Source organism: Oncorhynchus mykiss, chromosome 11 (assembly GCF_013265735.2).
Source record: "Oncorhynchus mykiss isolate Arlee chromosome 11, USDA_OmykA_1.1, whole genome shotgun sequence".
In the NCBI taxonomy this organism is placed as follows: domain Eukaryota; kingdom Metazoa; phylum Chordata; class Actinopteri; order Salmoniformes; family Salmonidae; genus Oncorhynchus; species Oncorhynchus mykiss.
In genome coordinates this window covers 65,825,976-65,849,236 of record NC_048575.1, presented here as the reverse complement: position 1 = coordinate 65,849,236, position 23,261 = coordinate 65,825,976, and the positions used below count along the sequence as shown (strand labels likewise).

At 38.7% G+C, this 23,261-nt stretch overlaps 1 protein-coding gene across 1 annotated transcript in view; it reads right to left on the bottom strand.

Moving 5' to 3' along the window:
• Nucleotides 1-23,261, bottom strand: part of LOC110536247 (neuropeptide FF receptor 1) — a 73,141-nt gene that overhangs the window by 9,214 nt on the left and 40,666 nt on the right. Inside the window, exon 3 of the mRNA XM_036936147.1 lies at nucleotides 13,976-14,400. Coding sequence (XP_036792042.1) covers nucleotides 13,976-14,354 — 379 coding nt within the window. The 5' untranslated portion in view covers nucleotides 14,355-14,400. The remainder of the gene's footprint in view (nucleotides 1-13,975; nucleotides 14,401-23,261) is intronic.

The following is a 23,261-nucleotide window of genomic DNA, read 5'->3' as shown; positions in this document are numbered from 1 at the left end:
TATTTATTCTAAAAGAAGTTGAAATTTAAAATAAAATGTTGGTCTCCACACCTTGGTATTGGATTTCCAACATGACAGAACCAATTTTATTTTTGTAAATTTAAGTTAAATAAAGACAAAGGGCATGGTCAAAATGATTGGCAACCCAGAGCTAGTACCTGCTAGTAAATGCTATTTGTAGCCATTGATGGGCTTGCTGCATATTTCTACTGGCAACAGGGAGAGGGAGAGAGCAAACTTGATGGGAAGATGGATGGAGACAAATACAGGACCATTCTGGAAGAAAACCTGATGGAGTCTGCAAAAGACCTGAGACTGGGATGGAGATTTGTCTTCCAACAAGACAATGATCCAAAACATAAAGCAAAATCTACAATGGAATGGTTCAAAAATAAACATATCCAGGTGTTAGAATGGCCAAGTCAAAGTCCAGACCTGAATCCAATCGAGAATCTGTGGAAAGAACTGAAAACTGCTGTTCACAAATGCTCTCCATCCAACCTCACTGAGCTCGAGCTGTTTTGCAAGGAGGAATGGGAAAAAATGTCAGTCTCTCGATGTGCAAAACTGATAGAGACATACCCCAAGCGACTTACAGCTGTAATCGCAGCAAAAGGTGGCGCTACAAAGTATTAACTTAAGGGGGCTGAATAATTTTGCACGCCCAATTTTTCAGTTTTTGATTTGTTAAAAAAGTTTGAAATGTCATTCCACTTCATGATTGTGTCCCACTTGTTGTTGATTCTTCACAAAAAAATACAGTTTTATATCTTTATGTTTGAAGCCTGAAATGTGGCAAAAGGTCGCAAAGTTCAAGGGGGCCGAATACTTTCGCAAGGCACTCTAAATAAGGGATACAGAGTATATTGAAAGCAAGTACTTCCACAAAGGTATGATTGAGTTAATTAAGAAATGAACATCCCATAATGCTTAGGGTCATGTATAAAAATGCCAATTTGCCCATTATTCTGTGTAACAGGCTAAAAGACAAGATCTAATTTACTTTGAAAGAGGGGTCTCAAAGAACCATAGGGGGTTTAAAGTGTGTGTGTGTCTCAGTCACCAGATCTCAACCCAAATGAACACTTATGGGATATTCAGGAGCGGCACCTGAGACCGCTTTTTCTATGACCATCAACAAAACAACACATTTTTGTTGTGGAAGAATGGTGTCGCATCCTTCCAATAGAGTTACAGACACACGTAGAATGTATGCCAAGGCACATTGAAGCTGTTCTTGCTTATGGTGGCCCAACACCCTATTAAGACACTTTCGGTTGGAGCTTCCTTTATTTTGGCAGTTACATGTATATGTTTCCTTTTTAATAAGTGGCAAAAAAGTGCCCAGAAATCTATCCAAATTTCTGAATATCGAATATACACTGAACAAAAATATAAATGCAACATGCAATGTTTTTTTTTATTTTACTGAGTTGCAGTTCATATAAGGAAATCAGTCAATTAAAATAAATTCATTAGTCTATGGATTTCACGTGACTGCGAATACAGATATGCATCTGTTGGTCACAGATACACTACATGGCCAAAAAGTATGTGGACACATGCTCATCAAATATCTCATTCCAAAATCAAGTGCATTAATATGGAGTTGGTCCCCCCATTGCAGCTATAACAGCCTCCACTCTTCTGGGAAGGCTTTCCATAGATATTGAAAAATTTCTGCGGGGACTTGCTTCCATTCAGCCACAACAGCATTAGTGAGGTCGGGCACGGATGTTGGGCGATTAGGCCTGGCTCGCAGTAGGCATTCCAATTCATCCCAAAGGTGTTAGATGGGGTTGAGGTCACGGCTCTGTGCAGGCTAGTCAAGTTCTTCCACACCGATCTCGACAAACCATTTGTATATGGACCTCACTTTGTGCACGGGGGCGTTGTCATGCTGAAACAGGAAAGGGTCTTCCACAAAGTTGGAAGCACAGAATCGTAGACTGTCATTGTATGCTGTATGAACCATGAAAAACAGCCCCAGACCATTATTCCTCCTCAACCAAACTTTAAAGTTGACAATATGAATTAGGGCAGGTAGCTTTCTCCTGGCATCCGCCAAACAAAGATTTGTGTGTCGGACTGCCAGATGGTGAAGCATGATTCATCACTACAGAAAACGCGTTTCCACTGCTCCAGTAGCAGTGAGCATTACACCACTCCAGCCGACGCTTGGCATTGTGCAGGGTGATCTTAGGCTTGGTTGCAGATGATTGGCCATGGAAACACATTTCATGAAGCTCCCGACTAACAGTCCTGTGCTGACGTTGCTTCCAGAGGCAGTTTGGAACTTGGTAGGGAGTGTTGCAACCAAGGACAGACAATTTTTACGCACTACACGCTTCAGCACTCGTCGGTCTCGTTCTGTGAGTTTGTGTGGCCTACCACTTTGCGGCTGAACCGCTGTTGCTCATAGACGTTTACACTTCACAATAACAGCACTTACAGTTGACTGGGGCAGCTCTAGCAGGGCAGAAATTTGATGAACTGACTTGTTGAAAAGGTGGCGTCCTATGACGGTGCCACATTGAAAGTCACTGAGCTCTTCAGTACAGGCCATTCTACTGCCAGTGTTGGTCTACAGAGATTGCATGGCTGTGTACAAAATGTTATACACCTGTCAGCAACGAACATGGCTGAAATAGCCAAATCCACTCATTTGAAGTGGTATCCACATACTTTTAAAAGTAGTTTATCATTGTAATCAGCATACTTCTGGGGAACATACATCAGTTTTTAGAGTGTTTACTATACATGTAAAATATTGTAACTAGGCATGAGGACATTACAAAAAAACTAATTTGGGTCACTATATCAGGTGTGTTTCCTAATCGATTCCACGATTGATTAATGATGTTTGTCCCCCATGAGACACTGCAGATGCAGAAGCATACTTCACTTTCTCAAAATACCAGAATGAATCTAAGATAACACAAGAAACCTGTAATACATTTTTGCATAGGATGTTTTAGTTGCGCAATTTTATATCTAACTAAGCTGTTTGGTGCAGTATTTCTCAAGTTCAAAAATGCGCAAAATGTTGTCTTATGTAAACAAATTCAGAGCTGATGGGAAGGTCTGTCTCACTGTCTATGTTATTGGAGAGAGCCTTCACTGCAGTTTTTCACCTCATGTTAGTGGGCAAATGGACATTTTCAAATCATCACCCAACCTTAATTTGCTTCAAAGGGGTTGTTGCTTTTTAAAGGCCGTCACTCTTTAAAGTAGACCAATATACAGCATATTTGTGTTCTCCACATCACCCCACACATTTTAAGCTATCATTGGGCTTTATTTACCTTTTATTTATGGAGATATGGACATGTGCCTACTGTCCAATATGGCCCCATGGACCTACTGTCCAATATGGTCCCATGGACCTGGTTGGTGGCCATATTTGAAATGGTTGCTAGGGGGGGTAATGGACAAAATCTGTGATGGCACTATAGCCCAACATAATTATTTAGACATGCCCTAGCGGTGTGTACAATTTCGTGCCTCTTATTACAAACTTGTCCCCTACAATCAGACCACTCCCAGACAGTCCAAGCAAAATTCTTGAGTGGCCTAGTTACAGTTTTCACTTAAATCGGCTTGAAAATCTATGGCAATACTTGAAAATGTCTGTCGAGCAATGATCAACAACCAAACAGACAGAGCTTGCAGACTTTTAAATAGAATAATGTGCAAAAAATTGTCAAAGTCGTAGACTGTTAGGGTATAGACTGTTAGGGTCACTTGAAGTCACAATGAATATAGGAATACACACACTCCGTCTCTGAAGCATAGTAGATGAGTGTGTGGTGACGGCAGTGGGGATAAGTGACAGGGCTTAAGACACCCATTAGCTAATGGATCTCTGAGAGAAGAGAAACTTCCTCTCTCTCTCTCTCTCCTCCCTGCCACACATCACACCCCCCACTGCACTTAACCCCACCGGTCTCATCCCGTCCCTCCCCTCCTCCCTCCCATCCCCCCCTCTGTCTATCAGGCTGTCAGGGGTTGGAATGGGTGGGGGGTGGGATCCTGCCCTCCTCCTAATGCAGGCATGTGATTGATAGATGACTAAGTGAAGATATAATTTAGCAATCAGGGCTGCTGGGCTATTTATCCTGGCTGACAAGGGGGTCGTTAAGCATAGAGCATGCTTGACCTGTGCCTGTGAGGAGGCTGTCGCAGGGTATTGAAAGGGAGGAGGTCTAAATATAATACACTTATAGCTGCCATTCAAACAATACACACTCCACACCAGACAAGGTGCACTGATGGGCCTAGGATCACTAGTCTAACCATGTTTTCAGTGTGTACGACATTTGTCTCAATTCTTCTCTCGTCCCCTCTTTTTTTTCTATTCCTCCACTTTCTCAATAGTGTGGGACTATGGTTACGCGCAATGCTGTCGGGGGTACACCAAATAAAAATGTGATTCACATTTTCAAAAAAGTACATTTATATTTTCCAACAGGGCTATACATTTGGGTGACGTTTTTTTCTCGCCTCAGTAGCCTTCTTTCCCTGCCAAAAATAAAATTAAACCATCTAGTGTTCAGAGAAATAACGCCACAATGTCAAATACAGGTAGCTTAGTCAAATAATTAACAAACCAATCACATTAACCGTTACTCTCTCGCGGGAAACCTTCACTCTTGCGCAGACATTTAGAAATGAAACATAACAATTTGAAAAATAAGCCACAAGAGTTTTTTGAGCGAGAATAAATATGACTTTCGAGTAGAGAGACGTGTATAAAAGCAACAGACACCATTAATAAGAAGGGGCTAGAAGCATCTTATATGGTGAGCTACCGAGTGGCTAGGACAGGCAAGTCCCATACTATTGTGGAGGACTTTTAATTCTTCCTGCTACCGTGGATATGACTGGGACAATACTGGGGGAAAAGGCCCAAAACAATATACAGACAATGCCTTCATCAAACAACACTGTTTCACGACGCATCAGTTACATGGCAGGAGATGTTTTGAAACAATTACTGCTTCGCATACAAGCCAGTGAATTGTATGCGTTACAGCTGGATGAGTCAACAGATGTGGCCGCCTGGTACAGCTCCTGGTATATGTCCGTTACGTTTATGAGGGATCAATTAAGGAAGACATCTTCTTCTGCAAACCACTGGAAACCAGAACAACATGATAATATATTTTTTAAGTACTGGACAGCTTTGTGACATCAAATGGACTTTGGTGGTCAAGATGTGTTGGTATCTGCACTGATGGTGCAAAAGCCATGACAGGGAGACAGAGTGGAGTGGTAACGAGCATGCAAGCAGTTGCTCCCAACACCACTTGGATACACTGCAGCATCCACCGAGAGGCTCTTGCTGCCAAGGGAATGCCTGACAGCTTGAAAGACATGTGGACACTACAGTGAAAATGGTTAACTCTGTTAAAGCAAGGCCCCTGAACTCTTGTGTATTTTCTGCATTATGCAACGATGTGGGCAGTGACCATGTAACGCTTTTACAACATACAGAAGTGCACTGGTTAACAATCGGCAAAGTACCGACAAGTTTTTTTTAAATTGAGAGACGAGCTTAAAGTTTTCTTTACTGACCATAATTTCCACTTGTCTGACCGCTTGCATGATGACGAGTTTCTCACACGACTGGCCTATCTCGTGATGTTTTTCTCTCGCCTGAATGATCTGAATCTAGGAATACAGGGACACTCCGCAACTATATTCAATGTGCGGGACAAAATTGAGGCTATGATTAAGAAGTTGGAGCTATTTTCTGTCTGCATTAACAAGGACAACACATAGGTATTTCCATCATTGTGTAATTTTTTGTGAGCAAATTAATTCTAGCTTACGGACAATGTCAAATGTTATATAGCGAAGTACCTGAATGAGTTGGGTGTGCAATTACGCAGGTACTTTCCCGAAACGGACGACACAAGAGGGCCTCATCGAAATTGCAACAATCGATTCTGTGAAAATATAATTTAATCAGAAGCCACTGCCAGCAAATTGCGCTGTTAAGACACTGATGCCCTTTGCAACCACGTACCTACAGTTGAAGTCGGAAGTTTACATACACCTTAGCCAAACACATTTAAACTCAGCTTTACACAATTCCTTACATTTAATCCTCGTAAAAATTCCCTGTCTTAGGTCAGTTAGGATCACCATTTTATTATAAGAATGTGAAATGTCAGAATAATAGTAGAGAAATGTAATTATTTCAGCTTTTATTTCTTTCATTACATTCCCAGTGAGTCAGAAGTTTACATACACTCAATTAGTAGCATTGCCTTTAAATTGCTTAACTTGGGTCAAACATTTCGGGTAGCCTTCCACAAGCATCCCACAATAAGTTGGGTGAATTTTGGCCCATTCCTCCTGACAGAGCTGGTGTAACTGAGTTGGGTTTGTAGGCCTCCTTGCTCGCACACAGTTTTTCAGTTCTGCCCACACATTTTCTATAGGATTGAGGTCAGGGCTTTGTGATGGCCACTCCAATACCTTGACTTTGTTGTCCTTAAGCCATTTTGCCACAACTTTGGAAGTATGCTTGGGGTCATTGTCAATTTAGAAGACCCATTTGCGACCAAGCATTAACTTTCTGACTGATATCTTGAGATTTTGCTTTAATATATCCACATAATTTTCCTACCTCATGATGCCATATATTTTGTGAACTGTACCAGTCCTTCCTGCAGCAAAGCACCCCCACAACATGATGTTGCCACCTCCATGCCCCATGGTTGGGATGGTGTTCTTTGGCTTGCAAGCCTTCCCCTTTTTCCTCCAAACATAACGATGGTTTATTATGGACAAATAGTTATATTTTTGTTTCATCAGACCAGAAGATATTTCTCCAAAAAGTACAATCTTTGTCCGTGTGCAGTTGCAAACCGTAGTCTGGCTTTTTTTAATGGGGGTTTTGGAGCAGTGGCTTCTTCCTTGCTGAGCTGCCTTTCAGGTTTTGTCGATATAGGACTCGTTTTACTGTGGATATAGATACTTTTGTACCCGTTTCCTCCAGCATCTTCACAAGGTCCTTTGCTGTTGTTCTGGGATTGATTTGCACGTTTCACACCAAAGTACGTTAATTTCTAGGAGACAGAACACATTTCCTTCCTGAGCGGTATGACGGATGCGTGGTCCCATGGTGTTTATACTTGCGTACAATTGTTTGTACAGACGAAATTGGCAACTTCAGGAGTTTGGAAATTGCTCCCAAGGATGAACCAGACTTGTGGAGGTCTACAAATTTTTTTCTGAGGTCTTGGCTGATTTCTTTTGATTTTCCCATGATGTCAAGCAAAGAGCCACTGAGTTTGAAGGTAGGCCTTGATATACATCCACGGGTACACCTCCAATTGACTCAAATGTTGTCAATTAGCCTATCAGAAGCTTCTAAAGCCATTACATCATTTTCTGGAATTTTCCAAGCTGTTTAAAGGCACAGTCAACTTAGTGTATGTAAACTTCTGACCCACTGGAATTGTGATACAGTGAGTTATACGTGAAATAATCTGTAAACAAGTGATGGAAAAATTCATGCACAAAGTAGATGTCCTAACCGACTTGCCAAAACTATAGTTTGTTAAGAAATTTGTGGAGTGGTTGAAAAACAAGTTTAAGTGACTCCAACCTAAATGATATGTAAACTTCCGACTTCAACTGTATGTGAGAGTGGATTCTCGGCCCTCACTAGCATGAAAACTAAATACAGGCACAGATTGTGTGTGGAAAATGATTTAAGACAGACTCTCTCCAATTTAACAGTTACGTGCATGCTTTCAAGCACACCCTTCTCATTAACCTGTGGTAAGTTATTCACAATTTTTGATGAACATATAAGGTTATATATGTAAGATGGCTAAATAAAGAGCAAAATGATTGATTATATTATTATTTGTACCCTGGTCCTATAAGAGCTCTTTGTCGATTACCACGAGCCGGGTTGTGACAAAAACTAACACTCATTCTTATGTTTAATAAATGTATCATATAGTGTGTGCGTGGCAGGCTTACAATGTTGGCAAAAACAACATTTGAGAGTGCGCTGACCCTGGTGCTAGTAGTGACGCCTCTAGCACTGAGATGCAGTGCCTTTGACCGCTGCACCACTTAGTTACCTGTCCTCTGTTTAGAATATAAAAAATAAACATGTCCAAACATTCTAAATGTATAATGTATTTGATTCATACATATTTCTTAGTCTCGTATCACCAAAAGAAGCCAGATTCTTCAGGTCTGGGATAGGACTAATTACCGGAATCTGTGTCATCCCCCCATTCAAGGAAAATGTTATTCAATGTTGCTCAGTGACCTCCCACCTTTTAAGTTAAATGTTATCCTACAGGTCGATGTTGTCCACTACAGCAGAACAGGTCCACTCCCAGGTAGGTCACCATGTAACACTACAGCCTTTGTGTTCTGTCGAGGGGTCAAGAGTAACTAACCAAGTCTGTAGTGGTGCTGGGCCCTAACTAGACAATGGGGTCAGGAGAAATACTGAAGGACAAAGTTGTCATTGTATAACATTGCTGAGAAAATTACTGCTTCTCTATTGGTTTTCTTCTCTCTGTTCCTGCTTATCTACGTGCTACCCCTAGCATGTTGTGTAACAAAGCTTTACACAGGACAATCCATATGCGTTGATCACTGATGCTCAACAATTGTGTTTACTGGCAGTTTATTTGCATGTTTAGACATGAAGTGCAGCGAACCTATTATTGTACTGTATACCTTTTATATCCAGTCATGGTGGTTACATCTTTACCTGCCTCCCACCCTGCCACTCTACTCCTCTATCCATAGCTTGGATCTCATTATGGAGGAAGTTTGCAGCACTGATGTTGCCGTGTCCCTGGTCCATTCATTATTCATACAACAACAGACTGAGACTGGCCTGACCCACAGAGATAAAGGCTGGGGAGGAAGGAGGGATGAGTGGAGGAGAAGAGGAAGGCAGACCCAAGTCATAGACTGTTATCTCTGCTACCGCACGGCAAGCGGTACCGGAGTGCCAAGTCTAGGTCCAAAAGGCTCCTTAACAGCTTCTACCCCCAAGCCATAAGACTGGTGAACAATTAATCAAATGGCCACCTGGACTATTCACATTGACACTCCCCCTTTTGTTTTTACTCTGCTGCTACTCGCTGTTTATTATCTATGCAAAGTCACTTTACCCCTACCTCCATGTACAAATTACCTTGACTAACCTGTAACCCCGCACATTGACTCGGTAACAGTACCCCCTGTATATACAGTAGCCTCGTTATTGTGTAACTTTTTATTTTATTTTTGACTATGTTATTTAGCAAATATTTTCATAACTCTATTTCTTGAACTGCATTGTTGGTTAAGAGCTTTTAAGTAAGCATTTCACTGCGGTATTCGGAGCATGTGACAAATACATTTTGATTTGATTTAAAAAATGGACAAATGCTCTTAGAGACTTACCCAGAAAACTCACAGCTGTAATCACTGCCAAAGGTGATTCTAACATGTATTGACTCGGGTTGTGAATACTAATGTAAATTAGATATTTCTGTATTTCAATTTCAAAAATTTCTCAAAACATGTTTTCACTGTCATATTGTGTGCAGAGAACTTTACATTTTTTATCCATTTTGAATTCAGACCGTAAAACAAAATATGGAATAAGTCAAGTGGTGTGCATACTTTCTGAAGGCAGTGTACTTAATTGTGACCCAGAAATGATTCAATATTGAGACCAAGCCCTTGCCTGTGAAGCCCTTTCTACTTTGTGCATGCTATATGAACAATGATGAAAGTGTTTTTGTTAAGAGAGGGATATGATTTTTGAAACTATAATAGGAAATTGTTTCTATAACTGCACAGTAAGTAATCACCGCCACCTTGAGTGAGGTCAGAGAGCATGTCAGCCTGACGGAACAGCCCTTTTGAATGAACTGTATAAAATGATGAGTTAAGAATTAACATACCAGAGAGACGTTGAGCTGCAGCTCACATTTAAAGTGGTTTGAACTCAGAATCTCAACACGAGGTAGAGATGATAAACTCACCTCTCGGACAAATCACTGGTACGGCTGATTAGCTGCCCTAAGTAAAGTATCTAGAAACGCAAATTTAAGCGGGACCATTCTACTACTCTCTTCAAACCATCATATTCCGCTACTCTCATCACCCCACTGGGAACCATCAACATGGCAGGCTCGCCTATCTTCAAAGAAGCATCTTTCAGGGCGAATTGGAGGAGAATAAACTTGTAGTTCTGTTCAGAACTACACAACAAGTCACCGGATACCGGATGACTGGAGAACAACATTAGAAGATGTGTGGGGACACCTTTTTGACAATCAAGGCCTTAGAAGCATTCTGAGAAAAGGCCCAACCCCCTTTCCAAGGTTGCCCTGTTCAGATAGATACACAGCGAACAACACGGGAAACAAAAGGCATTTTTCACGTGAATACATTCATGATTTTTCTCCAAGCAGGTGGTGGTTCGTGTATAAAGTATAAGTGAGACTAGTTTCTAAATGTAGCAACGTTAAGTGTCTCTGTCCCTCTCTTCCTTTCTCTCCATGTCTTTTGTAACAAGCAGCCATATTGTTGTCAGTCCACCAGGGACCTGTTTCTTATGTATTAAGTGTATATGTCTATCCTGTGTTACTATTTAGTTAGCTAGTAAATAAATAATTAAACCAAGTTGTGTAGTACTGAATCATCAGTAAGGCTCAGGTTTTTGCAGATGAAAGGATACAACTGTTCAGAAGGATGATATGATATGAGGTTATGATTAATAAGTTGACTGTTTATGGATGTGATAGTTGTTTTATTTGTTTTTAACTAGGCATGTCAGTTAAAAACTTATTTGGAATAGGGGGCAGAATTTTCAATTTTGGATGAATAGCGTGCCCAGAGTGAACTGCCTCCTACTCAGTCCCAGATGCTAATATATGTATATTATTAGTAGTATTGGATAGAAAACACTCTGAAGTTTCTAAAACTGTTTGAATGATGTCTGTGACATCATTCAACAGAACTCATATGGCTGGCAAAAAATCCAAACAGGAAGTGGGAAATCTGAGGTTTGTAGTCTTTGAACCAGCCCCTCTCGAATTCACAGTGGGATATGGGTTATTTTGCACTTCCTAAGGCTTCCACTAGATGTCAACCGTCTTTAGAACGTTGTTTCAGGCTTCTACAGTGAAGGGGGGCCTTATGCAAGCTGTTTGACTAAGGGGTCTGCCAGCAGCCTCATTCTCAGTCACGCGCATTTCACATGACAGGTAGCTCTCGTTCCATTGCTTTTCTCCAGACAATGGAATTCTCCGGTTGGAACAGTATTGAACATTTATGATAAAAACATCCTAAAGATTGATTCTATACTTAGTTTAACAAGTTTCTTCGACCTGTAATATAACTTTTTGAACTTTTTGTCCGACTGGACCTGAAAGCGATTTTGGATTTGTTTACCAAACGCCCTAACAAAAGAAGCTATTTGGACATAAATGGACATAAATAGACATTATTGAACAAAACAAACATTTATTGTGGAACTGTGATTCCTGAGAGTGCATTCTGATGAAGATCATCAAAGGTAAGATAATATTTATAATGCTATTTATGACTAATGTTGACTGCGCAACATAGTGGATATTTCTTTTGGCTGGTTTGGGCTCTGAGCGCCGTTCTCAGATTATGCTTTTTCCGTAAAGTTTTTTCTAAATCTGACACAGCGGTTGCATTAAGGAGAAGTATATCTAAAGTTCCATGCATAACACTTGAATTTTCATCAACATTTATAATTAGTATTTCTGTGAATTCCTGTGGCTCTCTGCAATATCACTGCATGTTTTGGAACTACTGAACATAACACGCCAATGTAAAATAAGATTTTTGGATATAAATATGAACTTTACCAAACAAAACATACATGCATTGTGTAACATGAAGTCCTCTGATGAAGTCCTCTGATGAAGATCAAAGGTTAGTGATTAATTGTATGTAAAGCATTTTTGAAATCAGACACTGTGGCTGGATTAACAAGACTTTTCTTTAAAATGGTGCCTAATACTTGTATGTTTGATAAATTTGATTTATGAGATTTCTGTTGATTTGTATTTGGCACCATGCAATTTCATTGGCTGTTGGCGAGGGGTTCCGCTAGCGGAACGGGGTTCCCCAGTCCTAGACAGGTTAAGAACAAATTCTCATTTACAATGACAGCCTAGGAACAGGGGCAGAACGAGGATTTGATCTAACAACCTTTCGGTTACTGGCCCAATGCTCTAACCACTAGGCTACCTGCCGCCCCATAGGTAAAGACCTTTAGAGTTTAATTCGGGAGAAGGTAACTCTAGAACTGCTCTAGTGGTGCCCCAAATCCCAATTAGTTAATTGTTACATGATTCATTCAATTGGGTAACAATTAAACATAGTTAGTTAATTAGATAAATAACAGTCATCAGATTAATGAAAGTAAATTCATGACAAACATGTCAAAATACTGCACCAGTTTTTAAAGGCACCAACTTCGTGGAATGACCCTGGTACGTCCATTTTTGGACTTATAAATGAATGATGTATGCATTGATTCTTGAAGAATATAACTTATAAATGTATCATGAGCTTAGTTCAACTGCCGTACCACATCAGAAACCAAAATAAAAGCTTGTTTTCATTCAAAGTACATGTTCACACCTGAAATTCTGATGAATCTCTGTTGCCTCTACACTAAATGTCTAAATTGATAATTGTACATTGGCCTATGTCTAATATGATCAGTGTACAGTAGGGTAACGTGGGGTAAATCCCCCCCCCCCCCCCCCCATTTTAATTTTCCAACACTTTCCCTGGCTGATTCATAATGATGTGGCATCAACTATGCATGGACATTTTAATATGAGGATTAATTAATTAATCATATTATCTAATTCACTTTCTAGCAATGTCATGTTAATTATATGGACAGGCAGGATTTGAATTGGCATTCACATTGGTCTTGGGTTGACAAAAAGATAGTGGACAAGTATAACATTTTTAATGCTTATAGGCATCCATTGGTCCCTCCAAAATCTAAACCCAGTCTATGAACAATAACATATTAATGTTTGCTTATGTGCTTTCTTTTTGATGAGTCATTCAATTCACAAATTACTTTAATATCTACATACCAGACCTGAGTGGAAATGGATCTGACTCAATCTTTAGGTCTGATATTGATGTGTCACGGATATTACACTATTCATGGATTGTTTCTAGAGTGGAATTAAGTTTGTAGTTAAATTCACATTGATCAACACATTCACCTTGATATAGAGTTAAATGAATGGGATGTAATCAGTGGTGTGAAGTAAAAATACAACTTAAGTAGTTTTCGGGGTATCAGTACTTTTCTTTACAATTTATATTTTTGACCACTTTAACTTTTACTTCACTACATTCCTAAAGAAAATAATGTACTTTTTACTCCATACATTTTCCCTGACACCCAAAAGGACTTGTTAAATTTTGAATGCTGAACAGGACAGGAAAATTGTCAAATTCACACATTTATCAAGAGAACATCCCTGGTCATCCTACTGCCTCTGATCTGGCGGACTCACTAAACACACATGCTTTGTTTGTAAATGATGTCTGAGTGTTGGAGTGTGCCTCTGGCTATCCATTAAAATAACAAGCTTAATATAAGGAATTTGAAATGATTTATACTTTTACTTTTGATACTTAAGTATATTTTAACAATTACATTTACTTTTGATACTTAAGTATATTTAAACCAAATACTTTTATACAAGTAGTATTTTACTGGGTGACTTTCACTTTTACTTGAGTCATTTTCGATTAAGGTATCTTTACTTTTACTCAAGTATGACAATTGGGTACTTTTTCCACCACTGGATGTAATAGAGTTGATGAAGCTGAGTTGCATTATCCTGCTCAGTTGCATTCGCCAAACTCAGACAGAGTTGAGTTCACCAGCTTAGTTAAACCAAGTTGCTTTACCTACCTGTGATGAGGTTGTCCACAAGAGTAGTGGGGATGCAGAAGATGCCCACCAGCAGATCGCTGACTGCCAGGTTGAGGATGAAGAGGTTGGTGACGGTTCTCATGCGACGGTTCCCCAGCACGATCAGACACACCAGTACATTACCCACCATGCACAGCAGGAAGATGAACAGGTAGGCCAGGATGAAGCTAGCAGCCACAGGGAGGGAGTGCTGGTAGTAAGGGAAGTAGGTGATGTTGTTGGTGGTGGTGTAGTTGGAGTCGTTAATAGCTCTGTGATGGAGGAGGAGGTGATTGGAGGTGGTCAGGGCTGTCATGGTGTCTGAGGAGCCCTCCAGTTCAGTCAGTCCCTCCTCTTCACCACTGTTCCACACCTCCATCACTTCTTCCTTCTTCAGGATGGATTGGTCTGATAACACACTACACCTTGTGACACAAACAAAAACATACAATCAGGAACTATTGTGAAATTCTAATGTATTCATTCACTGTGTATCCATACAGTGTGTGACAGTGCTGGCCATACCCTGTGCACGTCAACAAGATTAAATAACTGGACTGATAAAAATGGTCAAAATCAAATAAATATTTATTAGGCTATAAAACAGATGGTTTTAAGGAAGTTAAAACACACCATGCTAAAAGCTTATTAAACACAACAAAAACTGTTGCTGCAGAGCACATATCATGTCTACATCTCCCTCCCACTGTTCAAATAGACAACCTTTCAAGACACAGACCAATTAACACACTCAAAGGTCAACACACCTGAACACACTCAAATTGACAACAAACGACTGACTGTTGAAGATGAAGTTGATGGTAAATGTTTAAATATATGGAATGGTTTGAACAACGAAACTGTTTTGGGCCCAATTAACACACAAGTAACAGAATCGCACATTTAAAAGGTATAAATGAAGATGCATTGAATGCAATAAAATTAATCTTCACACAGTGTACAGTGCCTTGCGAAAGTATTCGGCCCCCTTGAACTTTGCGACCTTTTGCCACATTTCAGGCTTCAAACATAAAGATATAAAACTGTATTTTTTTGTGAAGAATCAACAACAAGTGGGACACAATCATGAAGTGGAACGACATTTATTGGATATTTCAAACTTTTTTAACAAATCAAAAACTGAAAAATTGGGCGTGCAAAATTATTCAGCCCCTTTACTTTCAGTGCAGCAAACTCTCTCCAGAAGTTCAGTGAGGATCTCTGAATGATCCAATGTTGACCTAAATGACTAATGATGATAAATACAATCCACCTGTGTGTAATCAAGTCTCCGTATGAATGCACCTGCACTCTGATAGTCTCAGAGGTCCGTCAAAAGCGCAGAGAGCATCATGAAGAACAAGGAACACACCAGGCAGGTCCGAGATACTGTTGTGAAGAAGTTTAAAGCCGGATTTGGATACAAAAAGATTTCCCAAGCTTTAAACATCCCAAGGAGCACTGTGCAAGCGATAATATTGAAATGGAAGGAGTATCAGACCACTGCAAATCTACCAAGACCTGGCCGTCCCTCTAAACTTTCAGCTCATACAAGGAGAAGACTGATCAGAGATGCAGCCAAGAGGCCCATGATCACTCTGGATGAACTGCAGAGATCTACAGCTGAGGTGGGAGACTCTGTCCATAGGACAACAATCAGTTGTATATTGCACAAATCTGGCCTTTATGGAAGAGTGGCAAGAAGAAAGCCATTTCTTAAAGATATCCATAAAAAGTGTCGTTTAAAGTTTGCCACAAGCCACCTGGGAGACACACCAAACATGTGGAAGAAGGTGCTCTGGTCAGATGAAACCAAAATTGAACTTTTTGGCAACAATGCAAAACGTTATGTTTGGCGTAAAAGCAACACAGCTGAACACACCATCCCGACTGTCAAACATGGTGGTGGCAGCATCATGGTTTGGGCCTGCTTTTCTTCAGCAGGGACAGGGAAGATGGTTAAAATTGATGGGAAGATGGATGGAGCCAAATACAGGACCATTCTGGAAGAAAACCTGATGGAGTCTGCAAAAGACCTGAGACTGGGACGGAGATTTGTCTTCCAACAAGACAATGATCCAAAACATAAAGCAAAATCTACAATGGAATGGTTCAAAAATAAACATATCCAGGTGTTAGAATGGCCAAGTCAAAGTCCAGACCTGAATCCAATCGAGAATCTGTGGAAAGAACTGAAAACTGCTGTTCACAAATGCTCTCCATCCAACCTCACTGAGCTCGAGCTGTTTTGCAAGGAGGAATGGGAAAATTTTCAGTCTCTCGATGTGCAAAACTGATAGAGACATACCCCAAGTGACTTACAGCTGTAATCGCAGCAAAAGGTGGCGCTACAAAGTATTAACTTAAGGGGGCTGAATAATTTCTGAATAATCCAATAAATGTCGTTCCACTTCATGATTGTGTCCCACTTGTTGGTGATTCTTCACAAAAAAATACAGTTTTATATCTTTATGTTTGAAGCCTGAAATGTGGCAAAAGGTCGCAAAGTTCAAGGGGGCCGAATACTTTCGCAAGGCACTGTATCTCCAGTGCTTTGAACTTTTCTGTAATTTGTGTAAGAATTTTTCATAGCCTACTTATACTAAACAAAAATATAAATGCAACATGTAAAGTGTTGGTCCCATGTTTCATGAGCTGAAATAAAATATCCCAGAAATGTTCAATACTGTATGCACAAAAAGTTGTGTTCACAAATTTGTTAGTAAGCATATCTCCTTTGCCAAGATAATTCATCCACCTGACAGGTGTGGTATTTCAAGAAACTGATTAAACAGCATGATCATTACACAGGTGCACTTTGTGCTGGGGACAATAAAAGTCCACTCTAAATTGGAGACTTAAATACCCTGACCAAGTGAGATATACATGGCGGAGGCTTAATCAAGCTAGTCGTCTCGACTACTTTCTTATGTCATTCTCTCAGGCACTTAAAGTTAGAAAAGTGTTGATAGGGGACAGAATGCGGTCGGATCATCACATAATTGGCATATGTATTACCCGTACAATATTTCCACGTGGGCGAGGATATTGGAAATTTAATCAAAGCCTATTAAACTGCCTTTTTCCAGACATGACATAGGTACAGCAGATCCCCTTATTGTACGGGAAACTTTTAAGTGTGCCATTAGAGGCCATGCAATTCAGTACTCATCTATAAAACAAACGCAATTTAGATCAAAAGAGTCCATATTATCAAAGGAAATTGAAGGATTAACAGTACAGTTAGATATCAATAAAAACTGTAAAATAGAGGCACAGAATAAGTCAGAGGAAAAACTAAAATAAATGGAGGAACTTATTCAAGAAAGATCCAGTGTAATATATTATAAAAATAAAGCGAACTGTATGGAATATGGGGAAAAATGCACCAAATTATTTTTCAATCTTCAACATAAGAAATGCTACCAAAAAAATGTATTAAAACTTGTTACAAATGATGGAGTCATGCATGGTTCACCAAATTATATTTTGAAAGAGGAAGTAAAGTACTTTAAGAATATGTTTTCATTTCAGTCTCCTCCATCTCCACTAACAAACTAATTGTATGGATTTTTTCCCTAATAATAATGTAAAATTAACATCTGTACAAGGCCAAACATCATGTGAAGGCCAAATTACAGAGTAGGAACTTCTTGATGCAATTGGGGCCTTTAAGGATGGGAAAAAGTCAGGGCTATATGGCATACCAGCAGAAGTATACCAATTTATTTTTGATCTACACAGAGGACCATTATTAGCATGTTTTAATCACTCCGATATAAAATGGTAGATTATCAGACACTCAACAAGAAGGTCTGATTTCATTATTACTGAAACAGGACCCAAATGGTATATATAAAGATCCAGTCCATTAGAAAAATTGGAGACCTCTTACACTTCAGTGTTGCGATGCAAAAATCCAAGCAAAATGCTTGCCGCATAGAATTTAAAAAGTATTGTCAGATATTATTCAACCTAATCAGACATTATTTTTACATGGACGATACATTGTAGATAATATAAGACAAGTACTGGAAACAATATAAAACTATGACATTTCGGGGACACCAGGCCTGGTTTTCATAGCTGATTTTGAAAAGGCTTTTGATAAAGTACGACTGGAGTTTATATTTAAATGTCTAGAATATTTCAATTTTGGGGAATCTCTTAAAAAATGGGTTAAAATTATATATAGTAACCCTAGGTGTAAAATAGTAAATAATGGCTACATCTCAGATTGTTTTAAACTGTCAAGAGGAGTAAAACAAGGTTGTCCACTATCGGCATATCTATTTATTATGGCCATCAAAATGTTAGCTGTTAAAATTAGATCAAAACAATAATATTAAGGGATTAGAAATCCATGGCTTAAAAACTAAGGTGTCATTGTACGCTGATGATTTGTTTTCTTTTAAAACCATAATGATAATCTCTCCACGGCCTCATAAAGGATCTAGATACTTCTGCTATCCTCTGTACTGTATTGCGTATTGGATCATTCAAAAAATGCTAATTCTACATTACCATGTAGTTTACCAATTAAATGGTCTGACGGAGATGTGGACATACTCGGTATACAAATCCCAAAAGAAAGAAATGATCTCACTCCAATACATTTTTATAGAAAGTTAGCAAAAATAGATAAGATCTTGCTACCATGGAAAGGAAAATACCTGTCTATATGTGGAAAAATCACCCTGACTAACGCTTTAGTCATATCACAGTTTACCTATTTGCTTATGATTTTGCCTACACCTAGTGACCTGCTTTTAAATTATATGAACAAATAATATTAAATTATTATTTGGAATGGAAAGCCAGACAAAATTAAAAGGGCCTATTTGTATAATGAATATGAATTCGGAGGGCAGAAATGATTAAATATTAAAGCATTAGACCTCTCACTAAAGGCATCATTCATACAAACGTTATACTTAAATCCAAACTGGTTCTCTAGTAAATTGGTAAGAATGTCTCATCCTGTGTTCAAGAAGGGCCTTTTCCCTTTATTCATATTACACCTGCTCACTTTCGGTTGTTTGAAAAGGAAATCATCTCCAAAATATCGTTATTTTTTAAACAACAAGTTGGTTGCAATTTCACTTTAATCCACCTGAAAAGACAGAACAAATAATTCAACAAATAGTGGTTCAACTCAAATATACTAATTGATCAAATATATAGATTTTTTAAAGGTATAATTTTTGTGAATGATATCATAAATAGGACTGGTGGAGTTGTCACACATACAGCTAACACAGACATGGACATGTCTGCTCTACCCAAAATTGCAGCATTGCCACAAAAATGGAAGAGGCAAGTAGAAGGGGAAAAGGGAAGGAACTTGTATGTCAGCCCTGTATTAAAGAACATAAATGGTTAAAGAAAAGTGTGATAAATAAAAAATTTAAAATGTCATTTAACTTCTTCGGGGTAGGGGGCAGTATTCAGAAGTTTGGATGACTGAGGTGCCCAAAGTAAACTGCCTGCTACTCATGCCTAGAATCTACGATATGCATAGAATTGGTAGTATTTGATGGAAAACACTCTGAAGTTTCTAAAACTGTTTGAATGATGTCTGTGAGTATAACAGAACTTATTTGGCAGGCGAAACCCCGAGCACAATCCATCCAGGGGAAAAAATGGAGGTCAATCTGTTCTCCATTAGTTTTCTATGGCAAGCCCGTTTTAATAGAAATATGATTGCAGTTCCTATTGCTTCCACTGGATGTCAACAGTCTTTAGAAATTAGAAAGAAGTCACAATAATTATTTTAGCAAAAATGTTTATTTTACAATCTGTAGAAGCTATGAGAATAGAACGTTTCAATACTTTTGTGAAGCATCACTGCACAGTTGAAAAATATATGGCAAATAGAAATCCAAAATGGATTATGTTGAGAGATAGATGGGAGGGGTTGAATGGAGCTGAAGGGTGGGATTAATAACAAGATAACCAATGTAAAACATACAGGGTCTGTAAAATGTATATAGGTTCAGAACTTTTGTGAAATATCACAGTTACAAATAGAACTGGATCAAACTGGATGGACATCAGAAAGAGAGGAAGGACTAAAAACAAATAAAATATAACTATTATAAAATAAAATGTGTATAAGATATAAAATGAAGGTATAAGCCTAAGTGTTTATTGGTTTACTCCAATTGGGGGAAGGGTGGTAGGGTTTGCGGGGAACAATAAAGGTATATTCTATTCTAAAAAAAAGTATGTACTGTATGTCTAGATAGGTATGTATATATGTATGCATGCGTGTATATATATTTACCCCAAAAATATATGGGGGATTGGAAATGATGCAGACAATTACATTGATGGAAGCAACATTCTTTCCGCAATATTAATGATCCACAACAAAAAAAAAACTGAAAAAAAGTGCAGTTTTGTCACACAACCCAATGTCACAGATTTATCAAGTTGAGGGATTGTGCAATTGGCATGCTGACTGCAGGAATGTCCACCAGAGTTGTTGCAAGGGAATTTGTTAATTTCTCTACCATAAGCCACCTCCAACGTCACAAGGGCCCACCCAGGAATGCGTCCCTGACCAGTCATGCGAAATCCATAAATTAGGACTTAATACATTTATTTCAATTGAATAATTTCCTTCTGTGAACTGTAATTCAGTACAATGTTCGAAATTGTTGCTTGTTGTGTTTATATTTCCGTCCAGTATACTTTGGCCAATACATCACTTCATACTTGGTAGTGCACAAGTTTGGCTATTGGGACAAAGACAATGTAATCTACCTTTGATCTGGGCTTGAGGACATTGCTTTCAGAATGAATAACAATGATCTCATATCACAAATGTTTCATTGTAGTAATGTACGCTTACCTCATACACACTGAGATGAAGCACAAGGATGCAATTATGTGCACATAAAACTCAAGTCCACATCTACAAACTAGAGTGATGACTATTTTTACAGTATATTCAGAAAATAATATAAAAAAGTACTATAATTTAGAACAAATCCATATAGAAAAGTGGTAGTAATTGGCTCAGCTGGACACCTCAACCACTCAACCTGTCCTTGCAGGAATGAAATATTGGTAATGACTCATATTTGTTTCATGACTTATCTTGAGGCTGGTGAAATGATGAAACAGCCATTGAAATGGAAGCTCTTCAAAACATGAGGCAGAACAATACATTATGTTACCTTCTTGATAATGTAAAAATTACTGCAAACATCACTGAAGCCCTTTTGACCAATAAGCAAGCAGGTCTAAATGACGCTTCGAAATGTACTGTAAATATACTTTTTTAAGTAACAAAATGCCCACACCCACCCCTCATAGAACTCACTCAAAATGAGTGTTTATGAGCACGAATAACAATTACTCTAGCAACTATAATGGAGAGGCGTGACACTCCACATTATAGTGTTTATAAACATAGATAATGACTTTGCCACTTAGTAAATGCCACGCAGGGCTACAGGCCAGAAGGTTTAGGGTTGCTGACCACCACAGACGAGCTCACTCTCCCTGCCTATAGGCCTACCATACTATCAGCGCTGGCTGCATACAATCAGCTAGGGGGAAATCAGATTTAACATTTTGATGCCATATTTATAGTTCTATAAAATATATGCAACACATTTTCCACCAATAGGTTTGTGTGCCAATGTACCACACAACCAATTAACAAAGCATACCGACTTTGGGTGTTTCGATATCATGGTTTGCCTTTTCAACACCTAAATAAATATACTATGACTATGTCAATCTCGACAAACAGAAAATACATCCATCCATACCTTATAGGCCTAACCAGTATTGAAGGCTTGGCTTGTCATGAAACCTTTTGGTGTTTTATAACGATTTCTCTTTCCATTCATCAAATGGACGCTGCACAGTTTGGGTTTTGTCAGTTAAAAACAATGACTTTCAGAAAGTATTCATACACCTGGACTTATTACACATTTTGTTGTGTTACAGCCTGAATAAAAAATGGATTAAATAAAAATTCTCTCACCCCTCTACACACAATAAATACCCCATAATGACTAAGTGAAAACATGTTTTTTATTAAATGTTGCTAATTTATTGAAAGTTATATACAGAAATATCTCACTTAAATAAGTATTCACACCACTGAGTCAACACGTTGTAAAAGCATCTTTGGCAGCAATTACAGCTGTGAGTCTTTCTGGGTAAGTCTCTAAGAGCTTTCCACACCTGGATTGTGAAAAATTTGCCAATTATTCTTTCAAAAATTCCTCAAGCTCTGTCAAATAGGTTGTTGATCATTGCAAGACAACTCAGCCACTCAGGAACATTCAATGTATTCTTGGTAAGTAACTCCAGTGTATATTTCATCTTGGGTTGTAGGTTACTGCCCTGCTGAAAGGTAAATTAATCTCCCAGTGTTTGCTGGAAAGCAGACTGAACCAGGTTTTCCCTTTAGGTTTTGCCTGTGATTAGCTCCATTCCATTTATTTTTATCCTGAAAAACTTCTCAGTTCTGAACAATTACAACCGTACACATAACATGATGCAGTCACAACTATTCTTGAACATATGGAGAATTGTACAAAGTAATGTGTTGTATTGGATTTGCCCAAAACATACACTTTGTATTCAGGACAAAAAGTTAATTTATTTTCCACATTATTTTAGTGTAAACAGGATGCACGTTTTGTAATATTTTTATTCTGTACAGGCTTCCTTCTTTTCACTCTGTCAATTGGGTTAGTATTGTGAAGTAACTATAATGTTATTGATCCATCCTCAGTTTTCTCCAATCACAGCCATGAATTAAACTCTAATGGTTTTACAGAGCGGTTTCCTTCCTCTCAGGCAACTGAATTAGGAAGGACGCTTGTATCTATGTAGTGACAGGGTGTTTTAATTCACCATCCAATGTGTAATTAATAACTTCCCCATGATCAAAAGGATATTTTTTTACCCATCTACCAATAGGTGATCTTCTTTGTGAGGCATTGGAAAACCTCCCTGGTCTAAGTTGTTGAATCTGTGTTTGAAATGCCCTGCTCGATTGGGGGACCTTACAGATAATAATTGTATGTGATTTTTAAAAGTGACCGGGATTGCACAATAAAGTCGGGGACTTATTTCCATTGTAGTCCCTATTTTTTACATAAATACATATGAAATTACATAGATAGACACATTACAGAAATAAAGTGGTTATGGTTGGTATGGCTTTGAGTTGCTATGGTAGTTTTGTTCCACTCAACAGCGCCTGTAGATAAACACAATTTCTTACCAGATAAAGTCTTACATTTAAAAGAGTGAA